The sequence below is a fragment of the Theropithecus gelada genome, chromosome 2, assembly GCF_003255815.1.
Source record: "Theropithecus gelada isolate Dixy chromosome 2, Tgel_1.0, whole genome shotgun sequence".
Lineage (NCBI taxonomy): Eukaryota > Metazoa > Chordata > Mammalia > Primates > Cercopithecidae > Theropithecus > Theropithecus gelada.
Genome location: NC_037669.1, coordinates 179,324,008 through 179,347,688, shown reverse-complemented (window position 1 = coordinate 179,347,688; position 23,681 = coordinate 179,324,008). Strand labels below are relative to the sequence as shown.

The following is a 23,681-nucleotide window of genomic DNA, read 5'->3' as shown; positions in this document are numbered from 1 at the left end:
AGTCCCAGCTACTCGGGAGGCTGAGGCAGGAGAATGGCGTGAACCCAGGAGGCGGAGCTTGCAGTGAGCCGAGATTGCGCCACTGCACTCCAGCCTGGGCGAGAGAGCAAGACTCCGTCTCAAAAAAAAAAAAAAAAAAAAAATAAAACAAACTTTTCTCTCCTTATTTTTAAAATAGAGACAGGGTCTCACTAGGTTGCCCAGGCTGGTCTCAAACTCCTGGGCTCAAGTAATCCTCCTGCTACAGCCTCCCGAAGTGCTGGGATTACAGGTGTGAGCCACTGCGCCTGGCCTGAAACTGACTCTTGAATGCAGTATTTTTACACCCCTATGGATTTTAGAATCACTCCAAAGGAAAACAAATAAACAGTATCAGAACCACATTAACCATTCTAACAGTACCAGCCTTTCAAAAGTGAAAATTTAGACAATGTGACCATTAACTCTCAGGTCTACTTAGCAAACAACTGCCACAAAGTAAATACAAACAAAAATGTGGAAAGCCGACCTAAAACTTTTCTCCTCATTACCACCATGCCCTGAAATTTCCACACATCCTGAATTATGACAGGAAGGAAATGGAAACAGTGACCAGTTCGGATCAAAGGTGTCCTCATTAACCTTGGTCCTGCTCATTTGAAGAGATCCCTAAGGAGACATCAGTGACATTCTCCGGGTTCAAGTGAGTAATGGCATCAGATATTCTGTCGAGAGAGATGAGGGCTTCTGCAGCATATAAATGTCCCAAAAACCTAAAATGAAAAAACAGATTCCAAACTGAAAAGTACAACACTACAAAAATACCCAATGTAAAATAATGCTGGGTATATTATGTTATTATACATTGGATATATGTCTCATATTTCATGTCCTTAAATTGAAATCTAAATTTATTTAGGTAAAACAAATCAACTGGCTGGGTATAGTGGCTCATGCCTTTAATCTCAACACTTCAAGAGGCCTAGGTGGGTGGACTGCTTGAGCCCAGTGGGCAACATGGCAGTGGGCATGCTTGAGCCCAGTGGGCAACATGGCAAAACCCTGTCTCTACAAAAAAAAAATACAAAAACTAGCTGGGCGTGGTGCTATATGCCTGTAGTCTCAGCTACTCAGGAGGCTGAAATGGGAGAATCACTTAAGCCTGGGAGACTGAGGCTGCAGTGAGCGGTGATCATGCCACTGTACCTCAGCCTGAATGACAGAGTGAGACGCCGTCTCAAAAATAAATAAATAAATAAATAAATAAAAATAAAGAGTTACTTGACGGGTGTGGTGGCTCATGCCAGTAATCCCAGCACTTTGGGAGGCCAAGACGGGCGGATCACGAGATCAGGAGATTGAGACCACCCTGGTTAATATGGTGACACCCCGTCTCTACTAAAAATACAAAAAATTAGCTGGGCGTGGTGGCGGGTGCCTGTAGTCCTAGCTACTAGGGCGGCTGAGGCAGGAGAATGGCGTGAACTCAGGAGGCGGAGCTTGCAGTGAGCCGAGGTCACGCCACTGTACTCCAGCCTGGGCGACAGAGCGAGACTCTGTATCAGAAAAAAAAAAAAAAAAAAAGAGTTACTTAAATTTTATCTCTTTAAAAACATCTTAAGGCCGGGTGTGGTGGCTCATGTGTGTAATCCCAGCACTTGGGAGGCAGAGTGTGAGGACTGCTTGAGCCCAGGAGTTCAAGGCTACAGTAAGCTATGATTGTGCCACTGCACTCCAGCCTGGGCCATGGAATGAGACCCTGTTTCTAAAAAAATATGTAAGTACTATAACAATTTTCATATTAGCTAAGTAGAACAAAGTATACATATCAATTCAGAAAGTAGTTCGCAATTGGCAAATTTATGCTGTTCTATAGAGAGAGATCCAAGAATAGATGCCCGTGTGTAGAGCATGAGAATCAGATTCCTCCAGTCTCCGCTGCTGGAAGAGTCTAAAAGCACCAGAGCGCCAGATCAGATTCTATTTGAAAGGTTTCCTGCTTTCGCATCATCTATTTTATCCCCATGAATGCCAGGTCAGATGCACACCCTCCTGGCTTACAACAGCCTACTTCTTCCAGTCTCTTACTTCGAGCCATTTTCCTGATGATCACCTGATGGATTTTTTCTTTTTTCTTTTTTTTTTTTGGAGACGGAGTCTCGCTCTGTCGCCCAGGCTGGAGTGCAGTGGCCGGATCTCAGCTCACTGCAAGCTCCGCCTCCCGGGTTTACGCCATTCTCCTGCCTCAGCCTCCCGAGTAGCTGGGACTACAGGCGCCCGCCCCCTCGCCCGGCTAGTTTTTTTTGCATTTTCTAGTAGAGATGGGGTTTCACTGTGTTAGTCAGGATGGTCTCGATCTCCTGACCTCGTGATCCGCCCGTCTCGGCCTCCCAAAGTGCTGGGATTACAGGCTTGAGCCACCGCGCCCGGTCAGATTTTTTCAAAATTAAAATAGCCTTAGACATACTTCATCCCTGCTAAAAATGTGTCTCTCTCTCTTTTTATTTTTCTTTTTGAGATGGAGTCTCTTGCTGTGTTGCCAGGCTGGAGTGCAATGGCACGATCTTGGCTCACTGCAACCTCTGACTCCCTGGTTCAAGGGATTCTCCCATCTGAGCCTCCTGAGTATCTGGGATAACAGGCACATGCCACCATGCCCGGATAATTTTTTGTATTTTTAGTAGAGACGGGGTTTCACCATGTTGGCCAGGATGGTATCGATCTCCTGACCTCATGATCCATCCACCACGGCCTCCCAAAGTGCTGGGACTACAGGCGTGAGCCACCACGCCTGATTTTTTTTTTTTTTAAACTGGGGACCTTCTGATCTGCTCAAAATCTTAATGATTTTCTACATAAGAACAACACAAACTAAACTTTTACAGTTTTAAAGCTCTCCAGGTTTGGCGTGGTGGCTCACACCTGTAATTCCAGCACTTTGGGAGGCAGAGACGGGCAGATCACTTGAGGTCAGGAGTTTGAGACCAGCCTGACCAACATGGAGAAACCCCGTCTCTACTAAAAATACAAAATTAGCTGGGAGTGGTGGTACATGCCTGTAATCCCAGCTACTTGGGAGGATGAGGCAGGAGAATCGCTTGAACCCAGGAGGTGGAAGTTGTGATGAGCCAAGATCACACCACTGCACTTCAGCCTGGGCAATAAGAGCAAATACAAAAACTAGCCAGGCACGGTGGCTCGTGCATGTGAAACTCTGTCTCAAAAAAAGAAAAAAAAAAAAAAATTAGCAGGGCATAGTGGCGTGCGCCTGCAATCCCAGCTACACAGGAGGCTGAGGCAGGAGAATCGCTTGAACCGGGGAGGCAGAGGTTGCAGTGAGCTGAGATCATGCCACTGCACTCTAGCCTAGGTGACAGAGTGAAACTCTGTCTCGAAAAAAGAAAAAAAAATTAGCCGGGTGTGGTGGTGGGCTCCTGTAGTTCCAGCTACTCGGGAGGCTGAGGCAGGAGAATCGCCTGAACCCAGATAGCAGAGGTTGCAGTGAGTTGAGATTGCGCCACTGCACTCTAGCGTGGGTCACAGAGAGAGACTCAGTCACACACACACACAAAGTCCAGTTCTCTCATAATGGCCGTATACACCACAATCTGAACACCAGCAGGAGCTGCAATTCCCAACATTGGTATTTTGAGTTGGGCAATGGTAAGAATGGAAGGTACTTTAGAGGCAACCCAAATGCCTTGAACTGAAAATTAGGATCTTCCCCATCTCCAAGCCTGAATACTGGACAAGATTTTCTTGCAGAAGAGCGGGAGTTCCCTTATATTTGAATTGTGACAAAGTCTCTTATATTGTTGAATGATTTCTTACTACTTTTTTTTTGAGATGGAGTCTCACTCTGTCACCCAGTTTGGAGTACAGTGGTACAGTCTCGGCTCACTGCAGCTTCTGCCTCCCAGGCTCAAGCAATTCTCGCGCCTCAGCCTCCTGAGTAACTGGGATTACAGGAGTGCGTCCCCATGCCTGGCTAATTTTTGTATTTTCAGTAGAGATGGGGTTTCACCATATTGGCAAGGCTGGTCTCCAACTCCTGACCTCAAATGATTTGCTGCGTAGGCCTCCCAAAGTGCTGGGATTACAGGTGTGAGCCACCGCGCCTGGCCTTAATTACCTTTTTTTTTTAAAAAAAGCACTAGGTATGTCTGGGGATCACTAAAAAGCAAAAGAGTAAGTAGTTATATTTCGGCATTTATAAGTATATACCTATACAATGAATGAAAGAACAACTGTTCTAATGTTATGCAGAATACTCGTGGCTTTTGATAAAATTTCCAGGATCAGCATAATACAAAAATTTCAAGCTGTATGCAGTTTATTTTTATTTTTTGAGAGGGAGTCTTGCTGTGTCACTCCGCCTGGAGTGCAATGGTGCAACCTTGGCTCACTGCAACGTCCGCCCCCCAGGCTGAAGTGATTCTCCTGTTGCAACTTCCCGAGTAGCTGGAATTATGGACGCCTGCAACCACACCTGGCTAATTTTAATACTTTTAGTAGAGATGGGGTTTTACCATGTTGGCTGGGCTGGTATGGACCACAAATGATCTGCCTACCTCGGCTTCCCAAAGTGCTGGGATTACAGACATGAGCCACCACATCTGGCCTGTATTTTACTCAATTTTGATAAAAGAAAAAGATAATGTGCTTTGGAAAATTTTAGAATGACAATGATATTAACGAAGAAGTATTTGGAGTCTCACTAAAACTAGCTCATTTTGGAATGATACAGTAGCTTGGAAAGATATTTTAAAATTCTTATTTGTCTATTTATTTTATTATTAATATTATTTTTGAGACAGAGTCATGCTTTGTAGCCTAGGCTAGAGTGCAGTGGTGTGATCTTGGCTCACTGCAATTTCTGCCTCCTGGGTTCAAGCAATTCTCCTGCCTTAGCCTCCTGAGTAGCTGGGACTACAGGCACCTGCCACTATGCCCAGCTAATTTTTTGTATTTTTAGTAGAGGCGGGGTTTCACCATGTTGGCCAGGCTGGTCTTGAACTCCTGACCTTGTGATTTGCCTGCCTTGGCCTCCCAAAGTGCTGGGATTACAGGCGTAAGCCACTGTACCTGGTCCCTCAAAGTAGATTTACCACATTGACCAAACTCCTTTTTTGTAGGTCTTCTCCCTGAGGACTTGACTTATTTGGGGAATTAAAGTGCTGCAGTGAAGCCTAGAAGTGGACACTAGAGTCCGAAGTTTTTGTCTCCTAATGCTCAGTACAGCACAAGTGAAAACATTTTCACTGCTGAGGCATGGCTTAAAAAAAGTTCATTTAAACAGCTGCTTTCCTTACAAATATATATTCCACTGGAAGAATAAAAAGAAGCAACATAGGCCGGGCGCGGTGGCTCAAGCCTGTAATCCCAGCACTTTGGGAGGCCGAGACGGGTGGATCACAACGTCAGGAGATCGAGACCATCCTGCCTAACACGGTGAAACCCCGTCTCTACTAAAAAATACAAAAAACTAGCCGGGCGAGGTGGCGGGCGCCTGTAGTCCCAGCTACTCGGGAGGCTGAGGCAGGAGAATGGCGTGAACCCAGGAGGCGGAGCTTGCAGTGAGCTGAGATCTGGCCACTGCACTCCAGCCTGGGCGACAGAGCAAGACTCCATCTCAAAAAAAAAAAAAAAAAAAAAGAAGCAACATAAACCACAAACCAAGGAGAAACCTCAAAACAAAAGAAACCAGGGACACACAGGGCAAGTCACACTTACTTAAGAGATCCTGACAGCTTGGGCTGCTGAAGAAGTTTATCTGCATGATTCAAAGCCATAAGGTTATCACCCAAAGCCAGAGCCACATAGGCACTGCAAGCAAGTATGGAGCACCTACAACACAAAAGGGAAGGGGCCGAAAATCTCATTTTAAAAATTGATAATGGTTATATTTGCTAAATAGGAAAAAAATGCCCTTTAACTGTGACAATCTGGACACCAGGAAAGACGAGAGGAAGCCACGGTACTAATGGTAAGAATTAGATTGATGTATAAAACAATTCTGAAGCACGGTTTGGCTATTTACATAAGTCATCTTCGGCTTTCATCCAATTGACCCACATCACCAACAAAATAACCAAATGGATTACAATACATAGCCTGTATGTATGTATGCATGCATGCATGTATGTATGTATGTGTGTGTATACATATATAGAGAGAGCCTAATGAGAACTTACTTCCATAGAAGTTTGCTTTTAATAACCTAGGAACAAAGCTATAGAATCAGATCTTATTCTTTCTACATGTATTTGTGATATGCTAAGAAATAATTAACTTACTAAAGCATTCATTTACTCTAAATGTTCTTTTCTCAACCAATTAAGTCTACAGTTCTTGCTAAACAATAGTATCAAGAGTAACTAAAAAATTTTCTTCACACAGTTACTATTTTTCTAAATGAATACTGAAGGAAAAAAACAGGTTAAACATATGTGAAGACAACATTTAAGTTACACTGATTTTTGCAAAGTTGGATTGGAAATCTAAGTTTCTATAATATTTGGTTTTCTACTTAACAGACAGCTCATTTAAAACAAGTCTGGTTAAAGACTTAACACTAATAGATCACTTGAATGTTAAACAACTGCTCCGCAAAGCAATCTTAAAATAAACGCTTGTCAAATAGAAATGAAGTCTGAATGGCGAACCACAAAAGACCTGACTCAGATACAGGGTTTTGAGTTATGTTTACAAATTACAATACACATATGTATCATTAAGTGCATTCAGGTTGTAATTTTAGTCTAAGGAAGAATGTAACCAGCATATCACCACAGAGTTTTAAAATGCTCTGAAATCCTCTGACTAGAAATGGCTCTTCCTATAAAAAGCACAGCTGGGCAAATTCAAAAGTACTCTGTTTCCTCTTCACTTGCTAACTTTTGGTTCCTAGAATCTTAGAAAACTACCCTAGAATTTGGTTCCCAGAATCTTAGAAAGGCAGCCCCTCAACTCTTAACGACACAGAAAAGTAGACTGGTCCTGGAGAAGCGTAAGGAAATTGAGGTTTATGCCTTATACTACCACGGGAGGGCTGAAAGACTGTCTAGTGTGGTTCCTTAACTGATGTGGAAACTGAGACTCAAAGTGATTAAACATAGTCTTTAATTTAGTGTGTGATTAGTTAGGACTAACATTTGACATTGTAGACTCCCAATCCGCTATTCTTCCCATCCAATCACATTGCTTCTTTATTAACTCACAAGACCACTTACAAAAAACACAGCAGAAAAGATTCTTGTACATTGTAATTTTTCTAAGTTCTAGGCATACACAACACAGGTATTCTAACTTCTCTTTTTAAACAGGAAGAAAAGTTTAATCCAAACACAAGTTTATATTTTGTCCCTGAGTATATAATTTTCAATCTGAACCTTGTTACAGAGGATAGTAATTTGAGAGCAAGCAAGCAGTGCCACTTCCAAAGGAATTTTCCTGGCAAGCCTACTATCAATATCTCTGGCTCTTCAACAGCTGGCTTTACCACCAAGGTTGTCCCATGCCCAGTCCCTACAATGAACCCTCTCCATGAAGGAAGACTCAGGGACCAGTGGCAGGAGGCTAGTTATCTCCCATCTTCAGAAGCATGTTAGTAGTTAAGTCCGTGTGGCAAGACCGGCGACTTCATTTCTCCTTTTGGCTTACTTGTATTTTTATTTTAAAATGGCAGTGACATTCATTCAAGAAGTATACTGAGTAACTACAACATATCAGATATGTACTGCTTACGAACAAAACTACAGACTATTAAAGGTCTGGTCTCCAGAGGCTCAAGAAGACCATTAGTGGCTGGGCACGGTGGCTCATGCCTGTAATCCCAGCACTTTGGGAGGCTGAGGCAGGCGGATCACCTGAGGTCGGGAGTTCGAGACCAGCCTGACCAACATGGAGAAACCCTGTCTCTACTAAAAATACAAAATTGGCCGGGTGTGGTGGCACATGCCTGTAATCTAGCTACCCGGGAGGCTGAGGCAGGAGAATCGCTTGAACCTGGGAGGCGGAGGTTGCGGTGAGTTGAGATCGCACCATTGCGCTCCAGCCTGGGCAACAAGAGTGAAACTCTGTTGCAAAAAAAAAAAAAAATTAGTTCAGGGCCCATGTGAATGACAGTCACAAAATTTAATATCCTTTTTTTTTTCTTTTTCTTTTGAGACAGAGTCTTGCTCTGTTGCCTGGGCTGGAGTGTAGTGGCGCAATCTTGGCTCACTGCAACCTCTGCCTCCTGGGTTCAAACTATTCTCCCGCCTCAGCCTCCAAAATAGCTGGGATTACAGGCGCCCGCCACCACGTCCAGCTAATTTTTTGTATTTTTTAGTAGAGACAGGGTTTCACTATGTTGGCCAGGCTGGTCTCAAAGTCCTGACTTTGTGATCTGCCCGCCTTGGCCTCCCAAAGTGTTGGGATTATAGGCGTGAGCCACCACGCCCAGCCCAATATCCATTTTCATATGTGACTCTGCCAAAGGTCAGTGTAAAACATAGCTCCTTAAAAGCAGAAGCACACTTCTGTGGTTTCCTACACAGACTAGAGCAATATCTCACATAGGCAGTAGGTGCTTAATAGGTATTTGTTAAAGAAACACAGCTTTCAACATTTTAAATCTGCTTCTCCAGACCCCCACCTTTCCTGTTGGTAGGTCACTTTGCTGATGAAGCCAACTCTTTTCCAGCTCCCACAAACAGGGGACTTTTCCTGCATGATCTAGGTCCTAGAGTCTAGGACAAGACCCACTTCAGGCAGGCTTGCTGGGAAATGCCTGCCCTGGCCTCTCCCGACAGTAGGTGGGCTATTACTGCTCCAGCCCACTGTCAAACCCACTTTGGGTCCAGAAATCAGTCATGTAAGATTTGCAGCAGGATTCTGTTTCCCAGGAAGCCCAAACTATAATTACGTACAATATAAAAACTGCTTTCTTTAACTTCTAAATCAAAACAGGGTAAAAGACTCTATAAAAAATAATCATTCAATTAAAAGTTCTCAACTGTAAATATGAAACTTTAGGGCTGACATTGTGATTAAGAGCCATTAGGATTAAGCAAGTTTTGTTGCCCAAAACTCAAACCAACATTTATGCTCCCTTCTCTTGGTGCGTTACAATCCATCCCAACTCACCTCTCATCACTCTCACACTCATCCTCCTTTTCCTCTTAGAAAACAACACCACACTCTGCACAATTCCTGCAGACTGCTAATGCTAGAAGCACACATGGCTCTACTGAGCCCCCAGAGAATCACTTTACTTTTGATAGTTACTACTTAAAATATTGTCCCCACCCCCACTTCCTCGAGTCACTGTCCAATCTGCTTTACCAATCACTCAGTGGATCTGACAGTTCATCAGACTGGAAGAACTATACCTCAAGGGAAGAGACACTAGCTTTTCCCCCCTGTGGAGGATCTGACAAAACCCCACTCTCCCCTTCACATGCTGCAGGAACTAGCTCTAGGTCCCCAGAATGCCAACCCTTGGAAAAGAAGATAAAAAAAGAAGGGAAAAAAAAAAAAAAAAAAAAGGAAATGAAAAGAGAGTAAACATTTTCTTCAAGCACCAAGTTACAACAAGCTATGCAAGACTGGGCATTAAAATTTGTCAAGCCATAGATCCTGTGAGTTAAAGAAATCTAAACCAAATATCTGAAATAGTTTAACCCTTATTAAAAAAGGCTAAAATGAGGGTAAATCCAGTCAGTCACCATTTGTCAAAGGAAAATAAATTTACAAAGTAGCTTCACAGCAAACATTTGAAAAATTTGCTTACAAAATCCAATAATGATACAAAAAGTTACTCAGGCGTGGTAGCACATGCCTGTAATCCCAGCTACTTGGGAGGCTGAGGCAGAAGAATCACTTGAACCTCGGAGGCGGAGGTTGCAGTGAGCCGAGATCATGCCATTGCATTCCAGCCTGGGAAACAAGAGCGAAACTCTGTCTCCAAAAAAATAAATAAATAAAAATGAAAATAAAAATAAAAAATCTAAAATGTAATTTCTTTTTTTTTTTTGATATGGAGTTTTGTGCTTGTCACCCAGGCTGGAGTGCAATGGCATGATCTCTGCTCACTGCAACCTCCACTTCCCGGGTGCAAGCGATTCTCCTGCCTCAGCCTACCGAGTAGCTAGGACTACAGGGATGCACCACCACACCCGCCTAATTTTGTTGTTTTAGTAGAGATGGGGTTTCACCATATTGGCCAAGCTGGTCTCGAACTCCTGACCTCAGGTGATCTGCCTGCCTTGGACTCCCAAAGTGCTGGGATTACGGTCATGAGCCACCGTACCCGGCTAATAATGTAATTTCTTTCAACAAACTGAATATGGGAAATTATATACTAAATATCTATATATTTTTTTGTAATGGTCCTTGGAGAGCAGGGCTACCCCACAGGCAAGTATGCCCAGAGTAGCTGAGATTTTTAAATTTCAAAAGAGGCCAGGCACGGTGGCTCAGGCCCGTAATCCCAGAACTAAGGGAGGCTGAGGCAGGCGGATCACCTGAGATTAGAAGTTCGAGACCAGCCTGGCTAGCATGGTGAAATCCCATCACTACTAAAAATACAAAAATTAGCTGGGCGTGGTGGTGTATGCCTGTAGTCCCAGTTACTCAGGAGGCCAAGTCAGGAGAATCGCTTGAACCCAGGAGGCAGAGGTTGCAGTGAGAGATCACGCCACTGCACTCCAGCCTGGAAAACACTGCAAGACTCTATCTCGGAAAAAAAAAAGTAAAATAAAATTTCTAAAGAAAAAAATTCATGGCCGGGCACGGTGGCTCAAGCCTGTAATCCCAGCACTTTGGGAGGCCGAGACGGGCGGATCACGAGGTCAGGAGATTGAGACTATCCTGGCTAACACGGTGAAACCCCTTCTGTACTAAAAAATACAAAAAACTACCTGGGCGAGGTGGCGGGCGCCTGTAGTTCCAGCTACTCAGGAGGCTGAGGCAGGAGAATGGCATAAACCCAGGACGCGGAGCTTGCAGTGAGCTGAGATCTGGCCACTGCACCCCAGCCTGGGCGACAGAGCCAGACTCTGTCTCAAAAAAAAAAAAAAGAAAAGAAAAGAAAAAAATTCATGCCAATTTGTCTACAATAATCTAAAAATGTTAAACTTCCCAACCTTTTTATTTTTTTAAAAAATTTTTTTTTGAGACGGAATCTCGCTCTGTTGCCCAGGCTGGAGTGCAGTGGCCGGATCTCAGCTCATTGCAAGCTCCGCTTCCCGGGTCTAGGCCATTCTCCTGCCTCAGTCTCCCGAGTAACTGGGACTACAGGTGCCCGCCACCTCGCCCGGCTAGTTTTTTGTATTTTTTTAGTAGAGACGGGGTTTCACCGTGTTAGCCAGGCTGGTCTCAATCTCCTGACCTCGTGATCCGCCCGTCTCGGCCTCTCAAAGTGGTGGGATTACAGGCTTGAGCCACCGCACCCGGCCCCCCCGATTTTTTTTTTTTTTTTTGAGATAGAGTTTTTTGCTCTTGTTGCTCAGGCTAGAGTGCAATAGCATGATCTTGGCTCACTGCAACCTCTGCCTCCCGGGTTCAAGCAATTCTCCTGCCTTGGCCTTCCGAGTAGCTGAGATTATAGGCCCATGCCTGGCTAATTTTTGTGTTTTTTTTTTTTTTTTTTTTTTTTGTGAGAGCGAATTAATTTATTTAGTACTTTTTCCATTCCATATCATCAGGAGAATTGATTTCAACTTTCTTTTTACCTACATCAGACCAGTTGGGACTCAAAACTATACCACCAGACTCCATAAAGGATTTGTTCATGGCACATTTCATTTCATCAGAACCATCTGAATAGATCTGCTGAAATAACGTTTAAAGCTGCATTTTCCTCCAACTTTTCATTCTTTTCTTCTTCTTTCATTTCACCCACTAATTTATCCCAGTTTCTTGTATAAGGACATGATGATGGCTATAGATAGGTTCTTTACACCTGCTATGAATCGTTTTGGCATAGGCACATCTCCTTGCCCCTCTAGCTTTTCCCATCTCACAACCTCTGGCTTTTTCAGTTTAATTTCAATCTTTGTTGAAACTACTTTAAATGTGCTCTGTTCTGGTATTATAGGATGAAGTTCCAGTTTCTTTTTTTTTTTTTTTTTTTTTGAGACAGAGTCTGGCTCTGTCACCCAGGCTGGAGTGCAGTGGCCGCATCTCAGCTCACTGCAAGCTCCGCCTCCCGGGTTCCCGCCATTCTCCTGCCTCAGCCTCCCGAGTAGCTGGGACTACAGGCGCCCGCCACCTCGCCCGGCTAGTTTTTTGTATTTTTAGTAGAGACGGGGTTTCACCGTGTTAGCCAGGATGGTCTCGATCTCCTGACCTCGTGATCCGCCCGTCTCGGCCTCCCAAAGTGCTGGGATTACAGGCTTGAGCCACCGCGCCCGGCCATAGTTCCAGTTTCAAATTGTAATCTTCCCCAGAAGGAAGTTTAACCAAAACAGATAACTCTTTTTCTGAAAAGTCCACATTTATATCATTCTTCTGAACATTCTTTTTTTTTTTTTTTTTTTTTTTTTTGAGACGGAGTCTCGCTCTGTAGCCCAGGCTGGAGTGCAGTGGCCGGATCTCAGCTCACGCAAGCTCCGCCTCCCGGGTTCACGCCATTCTCCGGCCTCAGCCTCCCGAGTAGCTGGGACTACAGGCGCCTGCCACCTCGCCCGGCTAGTTTTTGTATTTTTAGTAGAGATGGGGTTTCACCGTGTTAGCCAGGATGGTCTCGATCTCCTGACCTCGTGATCCGCCCATCTCGGCCTCCCAAAGTGCTGGGATTACAGGCTTGAGCCACCGCGCCCGGCCTCTTGATCGTAAGTGTAATGACTACTTGAGATTGATACCAGTTACACTTGATTTTTTTTTTTTTGAGACGGAGTCTCGCTCTGTCGCCCAGGCTGGAGCGCAGTGGCCGGATCTTGGCTCACTGCAAGCTCCGCCTCCCGGGTTTACGCCATTCTCCTGCCTCAGCTTCCCGAGTAGCTGGGACTACAGGCGCCCGCCACCTCGCCCGGCTAGTTTTTTGTATTTTTAGTAGAGACGGGGTTTCACTGCATTAGCCGGGATGGTCTTGATCTCCTGACCTCGTGATCCACCCGTCTCGGCCTCCCAAAGTGCTGGGATTACAGGCTTGAGCCACCGCGCCCGGCCCACACTTGATTTTTGACTGATGAGTACACACCTCAGATTCTGAACCATTCTGAGCTTCTTGACATCTTTTAATCCAGAAACTGAAATTAGCATCTGCACTATCTAATTTTTGTCCTTCTGTAAAAACTTCTAGGGCAGCAACATAGTTTTTTTCATAATATTCACATATTCCTTTTCTCAACGTATCAGTGGAATTATTTGGATTGAGTTCGACAGACTTCTTTGCATCAGCAACAGCAACACAGTAATTCCCAAGAAGAATGTGACAATAAGCTCTTTGACATGAATATTGTGCATCATCTGGTTTGTTTCAAAGCCTTAGTCAGCTCCTCTAATGCTGCTTGGGGGTCCTCGTCTATTACAGCATCCAAGAAGCTTTGGAAAAACCTCTGGGATGTTGTAGGTCCTGCTGCAGCTGGTGCCATTTCTCATAGTCACTGTTGCTGCCGCCGGAGCTGCTACTATCGCGGTTACCACCTACGCCACTGCCCAAGGGGGAAACTTCTCAATTTTTGTATTTTTAGTTGACAAGGGGTTTCTCCATGTTGGTCAGGCTGGTCTTGAACCCCCGACCTCAGGTGATCTGCCCACCTCGGCCTCCCAAAGTGCTGGGATTACAGGCGTGAGCCACCGCGCCCGGCCAACTTTCAACTCTTAACAGAAGTTTAGATGTTCAATTAGTTTTTAATTTTGTCTTCTGTAAACATTTTGCTAATAACACTTCTGTGCAAAAAGAATCTTATTGACAAACATAGTTGACATAGTCCAAATCCAACACAAATAGAAGTCTAACACAAAAAAGCTAAAAAAGTTTTATCTTTATCAAATCTAGCATCCCAAAGAACCCAGTCTTATCCTGGGCAGCAAATAAAATATAAAGTCACAGAGACTTAGCATTTTACACATGGACAGGACCTTAAGATCACCTAATTCAATTGCTTTATTTGACAGAAAAGGAAAAGGCGGCCCACAGGAGTTGAATGATTTATCCACATCAGTGGCCCTGTGTGGTTTCCACAGAATGGCTGATGACTAAAAATTTTTTTTTTTTTGAGACGTAGTTTCACTCTTGTTGTCCAGGCTAGAGTACAATAGCGTGATCTTGGCTCACCACAATCTCCGCCTCCTGGGTTCAAGCGATTCTCCTGTCTCGGCCTTTTCTACTAGTTGGGATTACAGGCATGCGCACAACTCCCGGCTAATTTTGTATTTCTAGTATAGATGGGGTTTCTCCATGTTGATCAGGCTGGTCTCAAACTCCCAATTTCAGGTGATCCACCTGCCTCGGCCTCCCAAAGTGCTGGGATTACAGTGAGCCATCCCGCCTGGCCTGAAGAATTATTTTAACCCTGGTTTGTGATCAATCTGATCACCAGTTCATCTAAATGAGATCCTTGGAGGCAGATGTGAATCATGCCAACGTGAACACAAATTGCTGATGGCGTGAAGGAAATGTCACACAGGCAGGCTCCTTCCATGGTAGAGTTTGTTAGATGCACAAGTTTCAGAAGGACCACACTCAGTCGTAAGACTGAAATGGGGCTGGATCTCTAGCAAAAGCAATATAAGATTCAAAAGATTATTACCCATAATCCTCTTTTAGGTATGTCTTATGGGCTACAATATCACCAACGGGCTAACAACAGAAGAAATATGGTTTCTTAAGCACACTAAAACTGTCTATAATATTTATGTTATCAACCATTTGTTTGATTCATCTTCTTTTATAAACACTGGACCACAGGAGGTACCTTTTAATTGAATGTAAAATAATTCACTAAGTGTCACATTAGAGTCTGAAAGAACTAATTAAGCTTTATAATTTACACTTGTGGAATAACTTAATGGGCTTAATTAAATTTGCTCCAAACATTTCCTTTTATCCCTTTTGTGGCCTACCATTTTAGAAATGACCAATTAAATTAAAATTTCATTTTCAGGCCAGGTGCTGTTGCTCACGTTTATAATCTCAGCACATTGGGAGGCTGATATGGGAGAACTGCTCAAGCTCAGCAGTTTGACACCAGCCTGGGTGATAAGAGTGAGACTTTGTCTCTACAAAAAAAAATTTAAAAATTAGTGTAGCATGGTGGTGCACAACTGTAGTCCCAGCTACTTGGGAGGCTGAGGTGGCAGGACTGCTTGAACGTGGGAGGTAGAAGCTGCAGTAAGCCAAGACTGCACTCCAGCCTGGGCAACAGAGCCAGATGCTGTCTCCAAAAAAAAAAAAAAAAAAAAAACACTTAATTTAAATTTTGTATACTTTGATTTTAATTTCTTGTACAGACATTTCCCATGTTGGCTCCAACATTATTTCCTACCTTTTTCAGTTCTGTTACACTCTTTTCCAGACTCTTGAACAGCCTCCATTAAGTTCAGCTAATATCACAATCTCAGAACGAATAACAAAGACGTTCTATAATATGCAACATGTAAGAGTCAGTTCATACCCATGACAGTTATTAAGCCACTATGCAACAATGAAATACTGTTACATGACTAAATCTATGAAATTACTTCTTTATTCTTTTTTGTTTGTTTTTGAGATGGAGTCTTGCTCTGTCGCTCAGGGTGGAGTGCAGTGGTGGGATCTCGGCTCACTGCAACTTCTGGCTCCAGGGTTCAAGCAATTCTTCTGTCTTACCCTCCTGAGTAGCTGAGACTATTAGCTGGGTGCACATCACTGCACCCAGCTAATTTTTGTTTTTTGTTTTTGTTTTTTTTTTTTTGAGACGGAGTTTTGCTCTTGTTGCCCAGGCTGAGCCACCATGCCCGGCTAATTTTTGTATTTTTAGTAGAGACGGGGTTTCATCATATTGGTCAGCTTGGTCTCAAACTCCTGACCTCAGGTGATCCACTCGCCTTGGCCTCCCACAGTGCTGGGATTACAGGCGTGAGTCACTGTGCCCAGCCCTTTACTTTTTTGACACAGTGTCTAGCTCTGTCGTCCAGGCTGGTGTGATCTTGGCTCACTGCAGTCTCTACCTTCTGGGCCCAAGTGATCCTCCCACCTCAGTCTCCCAACTAGCTAGGACTACAGGTGTGAGCCATCATGCCTGGACTAAATTTTTTGTAGAGACAAGGTCTCACTATGTTGGCCAGGCTGGTTTTCAACTCCTGGACTCAAGGGATCCTTCTACTTCAGCCTCTCAAAGTGCTGGAATCACAAGCATGAGCCACCACACCCAGCTATTTCCTTTCTTCCTCCCTCCCTCCCTTCCTTCCTTCATTTTATTTTCATAGGTATTTGGGGGAACAGGTATTTGGTTACACAAGTTGGTGCACCCATCACCCAATATTTCTCTACTATTAATAAGATCCTAGTATGCCAAAAAAATGAAGTTGAACCTTATCTCCTCATCTATAAAAATTAACTCAAAATGAGGCAGGCCGCAGTGGGTCATGCCTGTAATCCCAGCACTTCGGGAGGCCAAGGCAGGCAGATCACCTGAAGTCGGGAGTTTGAGACCAGCGTGACCAACATGGGGAAATTCTGTTTCTACTAAAAATACAAAATTAGCCAGGTGTGGTGGCACATTCCTGTAATCCCAGCTACTCGGGAGGCTGAGGCAGGAGAATCGCTTGAACCCGAGGTGGAGGTTGAGGTGAGGCGAGATCACACCATTGCACTCCAGCCTGGGCAACAAGAGCGAAACTCCATCTCAAAAAAAAAAAAAAAAAAAAAAAATTAACTCAACATGGATCAAAGACCTAAATGTAAGTGCTAAAACTTAGAATTCTTAGAGGAAGACATGGTAAATCCTCATGATCTTGGATTTAGTAAAGAAGTCTTAAATATGGTATGAAAAGCACAAGAAACAATGTAAGAATTAAATTTCATCAAAATGAAAAACGTTTATGCTTCAAAGGACACCTTCAAAAAAGTGAAAAGACAACACTCAGAATGTGAGAAGATAACTACAAGTCATATATCTGATAGTTGCATCTAGGACATATAAATAACTCTTGGCCGGACGCATTGGCTCATGCCTGTAATCCCAGCACTTTGGGAGGCCAAGGCAGGTGGATCACCTGAGGTCGGGAGTTCGAGACCAGCCTGGCCAAGATGGTGAAATCCCGTCTCTACTAAAAATGCAAAAATTAGCTGGGCGTGGTAATGCATGTCTATAATCCCAGCTACTCGAGAGGCTGAGACAGGAGAATTGCTTGAACCTGGAGGTGGGTGAGCCAAGATTGTACCACTGCACTCCAGCCTGGGCAACAGAGTAAAACTCCATCCCACCTGCCCCCTCCCCTGCAAAAAAAAAAAAAAAAAAAAGGGCTGGGCGAGGTGGCTCATGTCTGTAATCCCAGTACTTTGGGAGGCCAAGGTGGGTGGATCACCTGATGTCAGGAGTTCGAGACCAGCATGGCCAATATGGCAAAACCCCATCTCTACTAAGGTACAAAAATTAGTTGGGTGTGGTGGCAGGCACCTGTAATCCCAGCTACTCGGGGCTGAGGCAGGAGAATCACTTGAACCCAGGAGGCAGATTTTGCAGTGAGTTGAGATGGCGCCACTGCACTCCAGCCTGGGCAACAAGAGTGACACTCCATCTCAAAAAACAAACAAACAAAAACTCTTATAACTCAATAATAAAGACAAATAACCCAATTAAAAAATGGGCAAAGGATCTGCATAAACATGTTTCCAAAGAAAACATACAAATTGAGTAACAAGCACAGGAAAAGATGTTCAACATCATTGTTCTTCAGTGAAATGGATATCAAAGCCACAATGAGATACCACTTGCTACTCATTACAATGTATAAAAAGATGTGGTACAATAATAAGTGTTGGTGAGAATGTGAAGAAACTGGAATCCTTTACGCTGCTGGTGGGATTATGGACTGGTGCAACCAGTTTAGAAAAGAGTTGGGTGCTGAGTGCAGTGGCTCATGCCTGTAATTCCAGCACTTTGGGAGGCTGAGGTGGGTGGATCACCTGAGGTCAGGAGTTTTGAGACCAGCCTGATCAACATGGAGAAACCCTCTCTCTACAAAAATACAAAATTAGCTGGGCATGGTGGCGGTGCATGCCTGTAATCCCAGCTACTCAGGAAGGCTAAGGCAGGAGAAATCGCTTGAACCCAGGAGGCGGAGGTTGCAGTGAGAGGAGATCGCGACATTGCCCTCCAGCCTGGGCAACAAAAGTGAAACTCCATATCAAAAAAATAAAAATAAAAAAAGTAAACAGTCTGGCAATTCCTCAAACAATTAAACAGAGCTATCTGTGACCAGGCAATTCCACACCCAGGTATATACCAAAGAGAAATAAAAACAAATGGCTGGGCATGGTGGCTCACGCCTGTAATCTCAGCACTTTGGGAGGTCAAGGAGGGTGGATCACGAGGTCAGGAGATTGAGACCATCCTGGCTAACACGGTGAAACCCCGTCTCTACTAAAAATACAAAAAAAATTAGCTGGGCTTGGTGGCGGCGCCTGTAGTCCCAGCTACTTGGGAGGCTGAGGCAGGAGGATAGCGTGAACCCAGGAGGTGGAGCTTGCAGTGAGCTGAGATTATGCCACTGCACTCCAGCCTGGGTGACAGAGTGAGACTCCATCTCAAAAAAAAAAAAAAAAGTTCACACAAAAACTTGTAGATGAATGTTTATGGGAGCATTATTCACAATAGCAAAAAGATAAATAATCCACATGTTCCATCAATGGATGAATGGATAAATAAAATGTATGTCTAGATAATGTAATCAAAAGGAATAAAGTACTGATACAAGCTACAACTTGGATGAACCCTGAAAACATTATGTGAAGTGAAAGAAGCCAGTTACAAAAGCTCACATACAGATCATTCCATTTATATGAAAGTTCAAAATAGGTAAATCTATGAAGACAGAAGGTAGATTAGTTAGGAATGAGGAAGGGGGGTGGTAATAGCTAAGTGTATAGGGTTTGTTTTTGGGGTAATAAAAATTTTCTAAAATTGACTGCTGATGGTTGTACATACTATGAAAATAATAAAAACCATGGATTGTATACTTCTAATGGATTAACTGTATGCCATTTGAATTGTTTCAATAAAGCTTTTTTTCTTTTTTGAGACAGAGTCTCACTCCATCGCCCAGGCTGGAGCGCAGTGGCGTAATCTTGGCTCACTGCAACCTCTGCCTCCCGGGTTCAAGTGACTCTCCTGCCTCAGCCTCCTGAGTAGCTGGGACTATAGCTGTACACCACCACACCTGGCAATTTTTTTTTTTTTTTTAAAGACAGAGTTTGGCTCTTGTCCCCCAGACTGGAGTGCAATGGCACGATCTTGGCTCACTGCAACCTCTGCCTCCTGGGTTCAATTGATTCTCCTGCCTCAGCCTCCCAAGTAGCTGGGATTACAGCTGGCTGCCACCACGCCCAGCTAATTTTTGTATTTTTACTAGAGATGGGGTTTCCCCATGTTGGCCAGGCTGGTCTCAAATCCTGACCTTAGGTGATCCACCCACCTGGACCTCCCACAGTGCTGGGAATACAGGCATGGGCCACTACACTCGCTCCCTGCCCCCGGCTAATTTTTGTATTTTTAGTAGAGACGGGATTTCGCCACGCTGGCCCTGCTGGTTTCAAACTCCTGAACTCAAGTGATCCACCTGCCTTGGCCTTCGAAAGTGCTATGATTACACGTGTGAGCCACTGCGCCTGGCCACAATAAAGCTATTTTTTCTTTTCTTTTTTTTTGAGATGGAGTTTCACTCTTGTTGCCCAGGCTAGAATGCAATGGCATGACCTCAGCTCACTGCAACCTCTGCCTCCCAGTTCAAGCGATTCTCCTGCCTCAGCCTCCCGAGTAGCTGGCATTACAGGCATTTGCCACCACCCCTGGCTAATTTTTTTGTATTTTTAGTAGAGATGGGGTTTCTCCATGTTGGTCAGGCTGGTCTCAAACTCCTGACCTCGGGTGATCCACCCGCTTCGGCCTCCCAAAGTGCTATGATTACACGTGTGAGCCACTGCGCCTGGCCACAATAAAGCTATTTTTTCTTTTTTCTTTTCTTTTTTTTTTGAGATGGAGTTTCACTCTTGTTGCCCAGGCTAGAATGCAATGGCAATGACCTCAGCTCACTGCAACCTCTGCCTCCCGGTTCAAGCGATTCTCCTGCCTCAGCCTCCCGAGTAGCTGGCATTACAGGCATTTGCCACCACCCCTGGCTAATTTTTTTGTATTTTTAGTAGAGATGGGGTTTCTCCATGTTGGTCAGGCTGGTCTCAAACTCCTGACCTCAGGTGATCCACCCGCCTCGGCCTCCCAAAGTGCTGGGATTACAGACGTGAGCCACCACGCTTGGCCAATAAAACTATTTTTTATTTTTGAGACAGGGTCTCACTCTGTTACCTAGGCTGGAGTGGAGTGGCGTGATCTCAACTCACTGCAGCCTCGACCTCCAGGGCTCAAGTGATCCTCTTGCCTTAGCCGCCCAAATAGCTGAGACTACTGGTGTGCACAATCACATTAGGCTAGTTTTTTTGTATTTTTTATAGAGACAAGGTTTCACCATGTTTCCCAGACTGGTCTCAAACTCCTCAACTCAAATGATCCACCTGTCTTGGTCTCCCAAAAGGCTAGAATTACAGGGGCGAGCCACCGCAGCCAGCCTCGATAAAGCTATTTAAAAAAAAAAAAAAAAGGTGGCCAGGTGTAGTGGCTCACGCCTGTAATCCCACCATTTTGGGAGGTCGAGGTGGGTGGATCATGAGGTCAGGAGATCAAGACCATCCTGGCTAACACGGTGAAACCCTGTCTCTACTAAAAATAGAAAAAAGTTAGCTGGGAGTGCACTTGTAGTCCCAGCTACTCGGGAGGCTAAGGCAGGAGAATTGCTTGAACCCAGGAGGCGGAGGTTGCGGTGAGCCGAGATTGCGCCACTGCATTCCAGCCTGGGCGACAGAGCGAGACTCTATCTCAAACAAAAAAACAAAAACAGACTGGGTGTGGTGGCTCACACCTGTAATCCCAGCACTTTGGGAGGCAGAGGTGGGCAGATCACTTGAGGTCAGGTGTTTGAGATCAGCCTGGCCAAAATGGTGAAACCCTGTCTCTACAAAAACTACAAACATTAGCTGGGTGTGGTGGCCAGCTGTAATCCCAGCTACTTGGGAGGCTGAGGCAGAAGAATAATTTGAACCCAGAAGGCAGGGGTTGCAGCGAGCCAAGATTGTGCTACTGCACTCCAGTACGGGCCAGAGTGAGACTCCATCTCTAAATAAATAAATAAATAAATAAATACCAAAAAACATATAAGAAAAATACATTATTCTATTATAATCAATCATTGTATTTAAAAAACCTATTATCTCCCAAATGGATGCAGCAAACATTCACATGTAAATCAAAGCATATAGCCACAATATCAATCCTGCCCAAGAAACTATGTTCTAAGATGATTTCTTTGGGAATTAGGCCTTTTAATGAAAAAAAAATTTCTAAAGAGATAAATAATTCAGTTAAAACTTGTGGTACAAAAAAACTGTGGCATAGTAACAACATTCACACACGTTAAAATCATGTTATACAAACATTCAAACACACTTGTCTTAAAACCTTAGAGCAGTTCTATTAAAGAGAAATATAATTAGAGCCACAGCCAACTGCAGTGGCTAACACTTGTAATTTCAATGCTTTGGGGGGGCCAAGATGGTAAGACTGCTTGAGCCCAGGAGTTTCGCTTCAGCCCAGGAGTGTAAGACTACACTGGGCAACACAGCGAGACCCTGGCTCTACAAAAAATAAAAAAGTAGCTAGGCATGGTGGTACGTGCCTGTAGTCTTTTTTTTTTTTTTTTTTTGGGCTGGGGAGGACGGAGTCTCACTCTGTCGCTGGGCTGGAGTGCAGTGGCGCAATCTCAGCTCACTGCAACCTCTCCCTCCTGCAGTCAAGCAATTCTCCTGCCTCACTCTCCCAAGGAGCTGGGACTACATGCGCGCACCACCACGCCCAGCTAATTTTTGTATTTTTAGTAGAGATGGTGTTTCACCATGTTGGCCAGTATGGTCTTGATCTCTTGACCTCATGATCTGCCCGCTCGGCCTCCCCAAGTGCTGGGATGACAGGCATGAGCCACCAAGCCCAGCCCATGCCTGTAGTCTTAGTTATCCGGGAGGCTGAAGTGGGAGAATTGCTTGAGGCCAGAAGTTTGTGTATGGTGTAGTAAAAGTTTGTGGTATAGTTTTTTTGTAAAAGATAAAAAAAGGAAGAAATACAATTGAAGCCATAAATGTAATTTAAATTTTTCTAACAGACACGTTTAAAAAATAACATTAAAAGAAACACGTAAAATTATTTTTATTTTATTTTATTTATTTATTGAGATGGAATTTCGCTCTTGTTGCCAAGGCTGGAGTGCAATAGCGCCATCTGGGCTCACAGCAACCTCCACCTCCACTTCCTGGGTTCAAGCGATTCTCCTGCTTCAGCCTCCTAATAGCTGGGATTACAGGCACGCGCCACTACACCCGCTTAATTTTTTGTATTTTTAGTACAGACAGGGTTTCACCATGTTGGCCAGGCTTATCTCAAACTCTTGACCTCAGGTGATCCACCTGCTTTGGCCTCCCAAAGTCCTGGGATTACAGGTGTGAGCCACCTCGCCTGGTCTACTATATTTATTTTTTTGAGATGGAGTCTTGCTCTGTCACCTAGGCTGGAGTGCAGTGGCGCAATCTCAGCACACAGCAACCTCCGCCTCCCGGGTTCAAGTGATTCTCCTGCCTCAGCCCCCTGTATAGCTGGGATTACAGGTGCCCACCACCACACCTAGCTAATTTTTGTACTTTTGGTAGGGAGAGGGGGTTTCATCATGTTGGCCAGGCTGGTCTCAAACTCTTGAACTCAGGTGATCGATCCACCAACCTTGGCCTCCCAAAGTGCTGTGATTATAGGCGTAAGTCACTGCGCCCGGCCTATTTTTAATATATTTAATTTAAGCTACTATGTTTAAAATATCAATTCAACATATAATGGATTCAAAAGTTATTAATGACATAGTTTACATTTTTTTCATAGTACGTTTTGAAACCTGGTGTGTGTCTTACACTTGAACAGTGCACCTGAATTCACACTGGACACAATTCAAGTGCTTAGTAGCCATATGTGGTGAATGGCTTGGATACTGCAGCCTTAGAATCTAAGGAATACATATTAAATACAAGTAGATAAGTATTTTCTTCTTTTTTAGTTAAGAAACCAAATTTGGCTAGGCACAGTGGCTCACGCCTGTTATCCCAACACTTGAGGATCACTTGAGGTCAGGGGTTTGAGACCAGCCTGGACAACATGGTAAAACCCTGCCTCTATTAAAAATATATATATTACAGGTGCATACCACCACACCCTAATGTTTGTATTTCTGTATTTTTAGTAGAGAGAGGGTTTCACCATGTTGGCCCGGCTGGTCTCAAACTCCTGACCTCAGGTGATCCACCCGCCTCGGCCTCCCAAAGTGCTGGGATTTCAGGCATGAGCCACCACGCCTGGCCCGCTTCATCTATATTTACAGCTGCTCCCATGGCTTGCATTACTGCCTGAGATCTGCCTCCTGTCAGA

General features: G+C 44.3%; 1 protein-coding gene and 1 pseudogene across 1 annotated transcript in view; both read right to left on the bottom strand.

The window, feature by feature from the left end:
* The window catches only part of CNOT10 (CCR4-NOT transcription complex subunit 10), a 98,519-nt gene that overhangs the window by 7,771 nt on the left and 67,067 nt on the right, over nucleotides 1–23,681 (bottom strand). Inside the window, exons 13-14 of the mRNA XM_025377079.1 lie at nucleotides 5,713–5,826; nucleotides 622–752 (exon numbers count right to left, since the gene is read on the bottom strand). Of these exons, the coding sequence (XP_025232864.1) occupies nucleotides 622–752; nucleotides 5,713–5,826 (245 nt within the window). The remainder of the gene's footprint in view (nucleotides 1–621; nucleotides 753–5,712; nucleotides 5,827–23,681) is intronic.
* On the bottom strand, nucleotides 11,641–13,559 carry LOC112619178 (annotated as a pseudogene).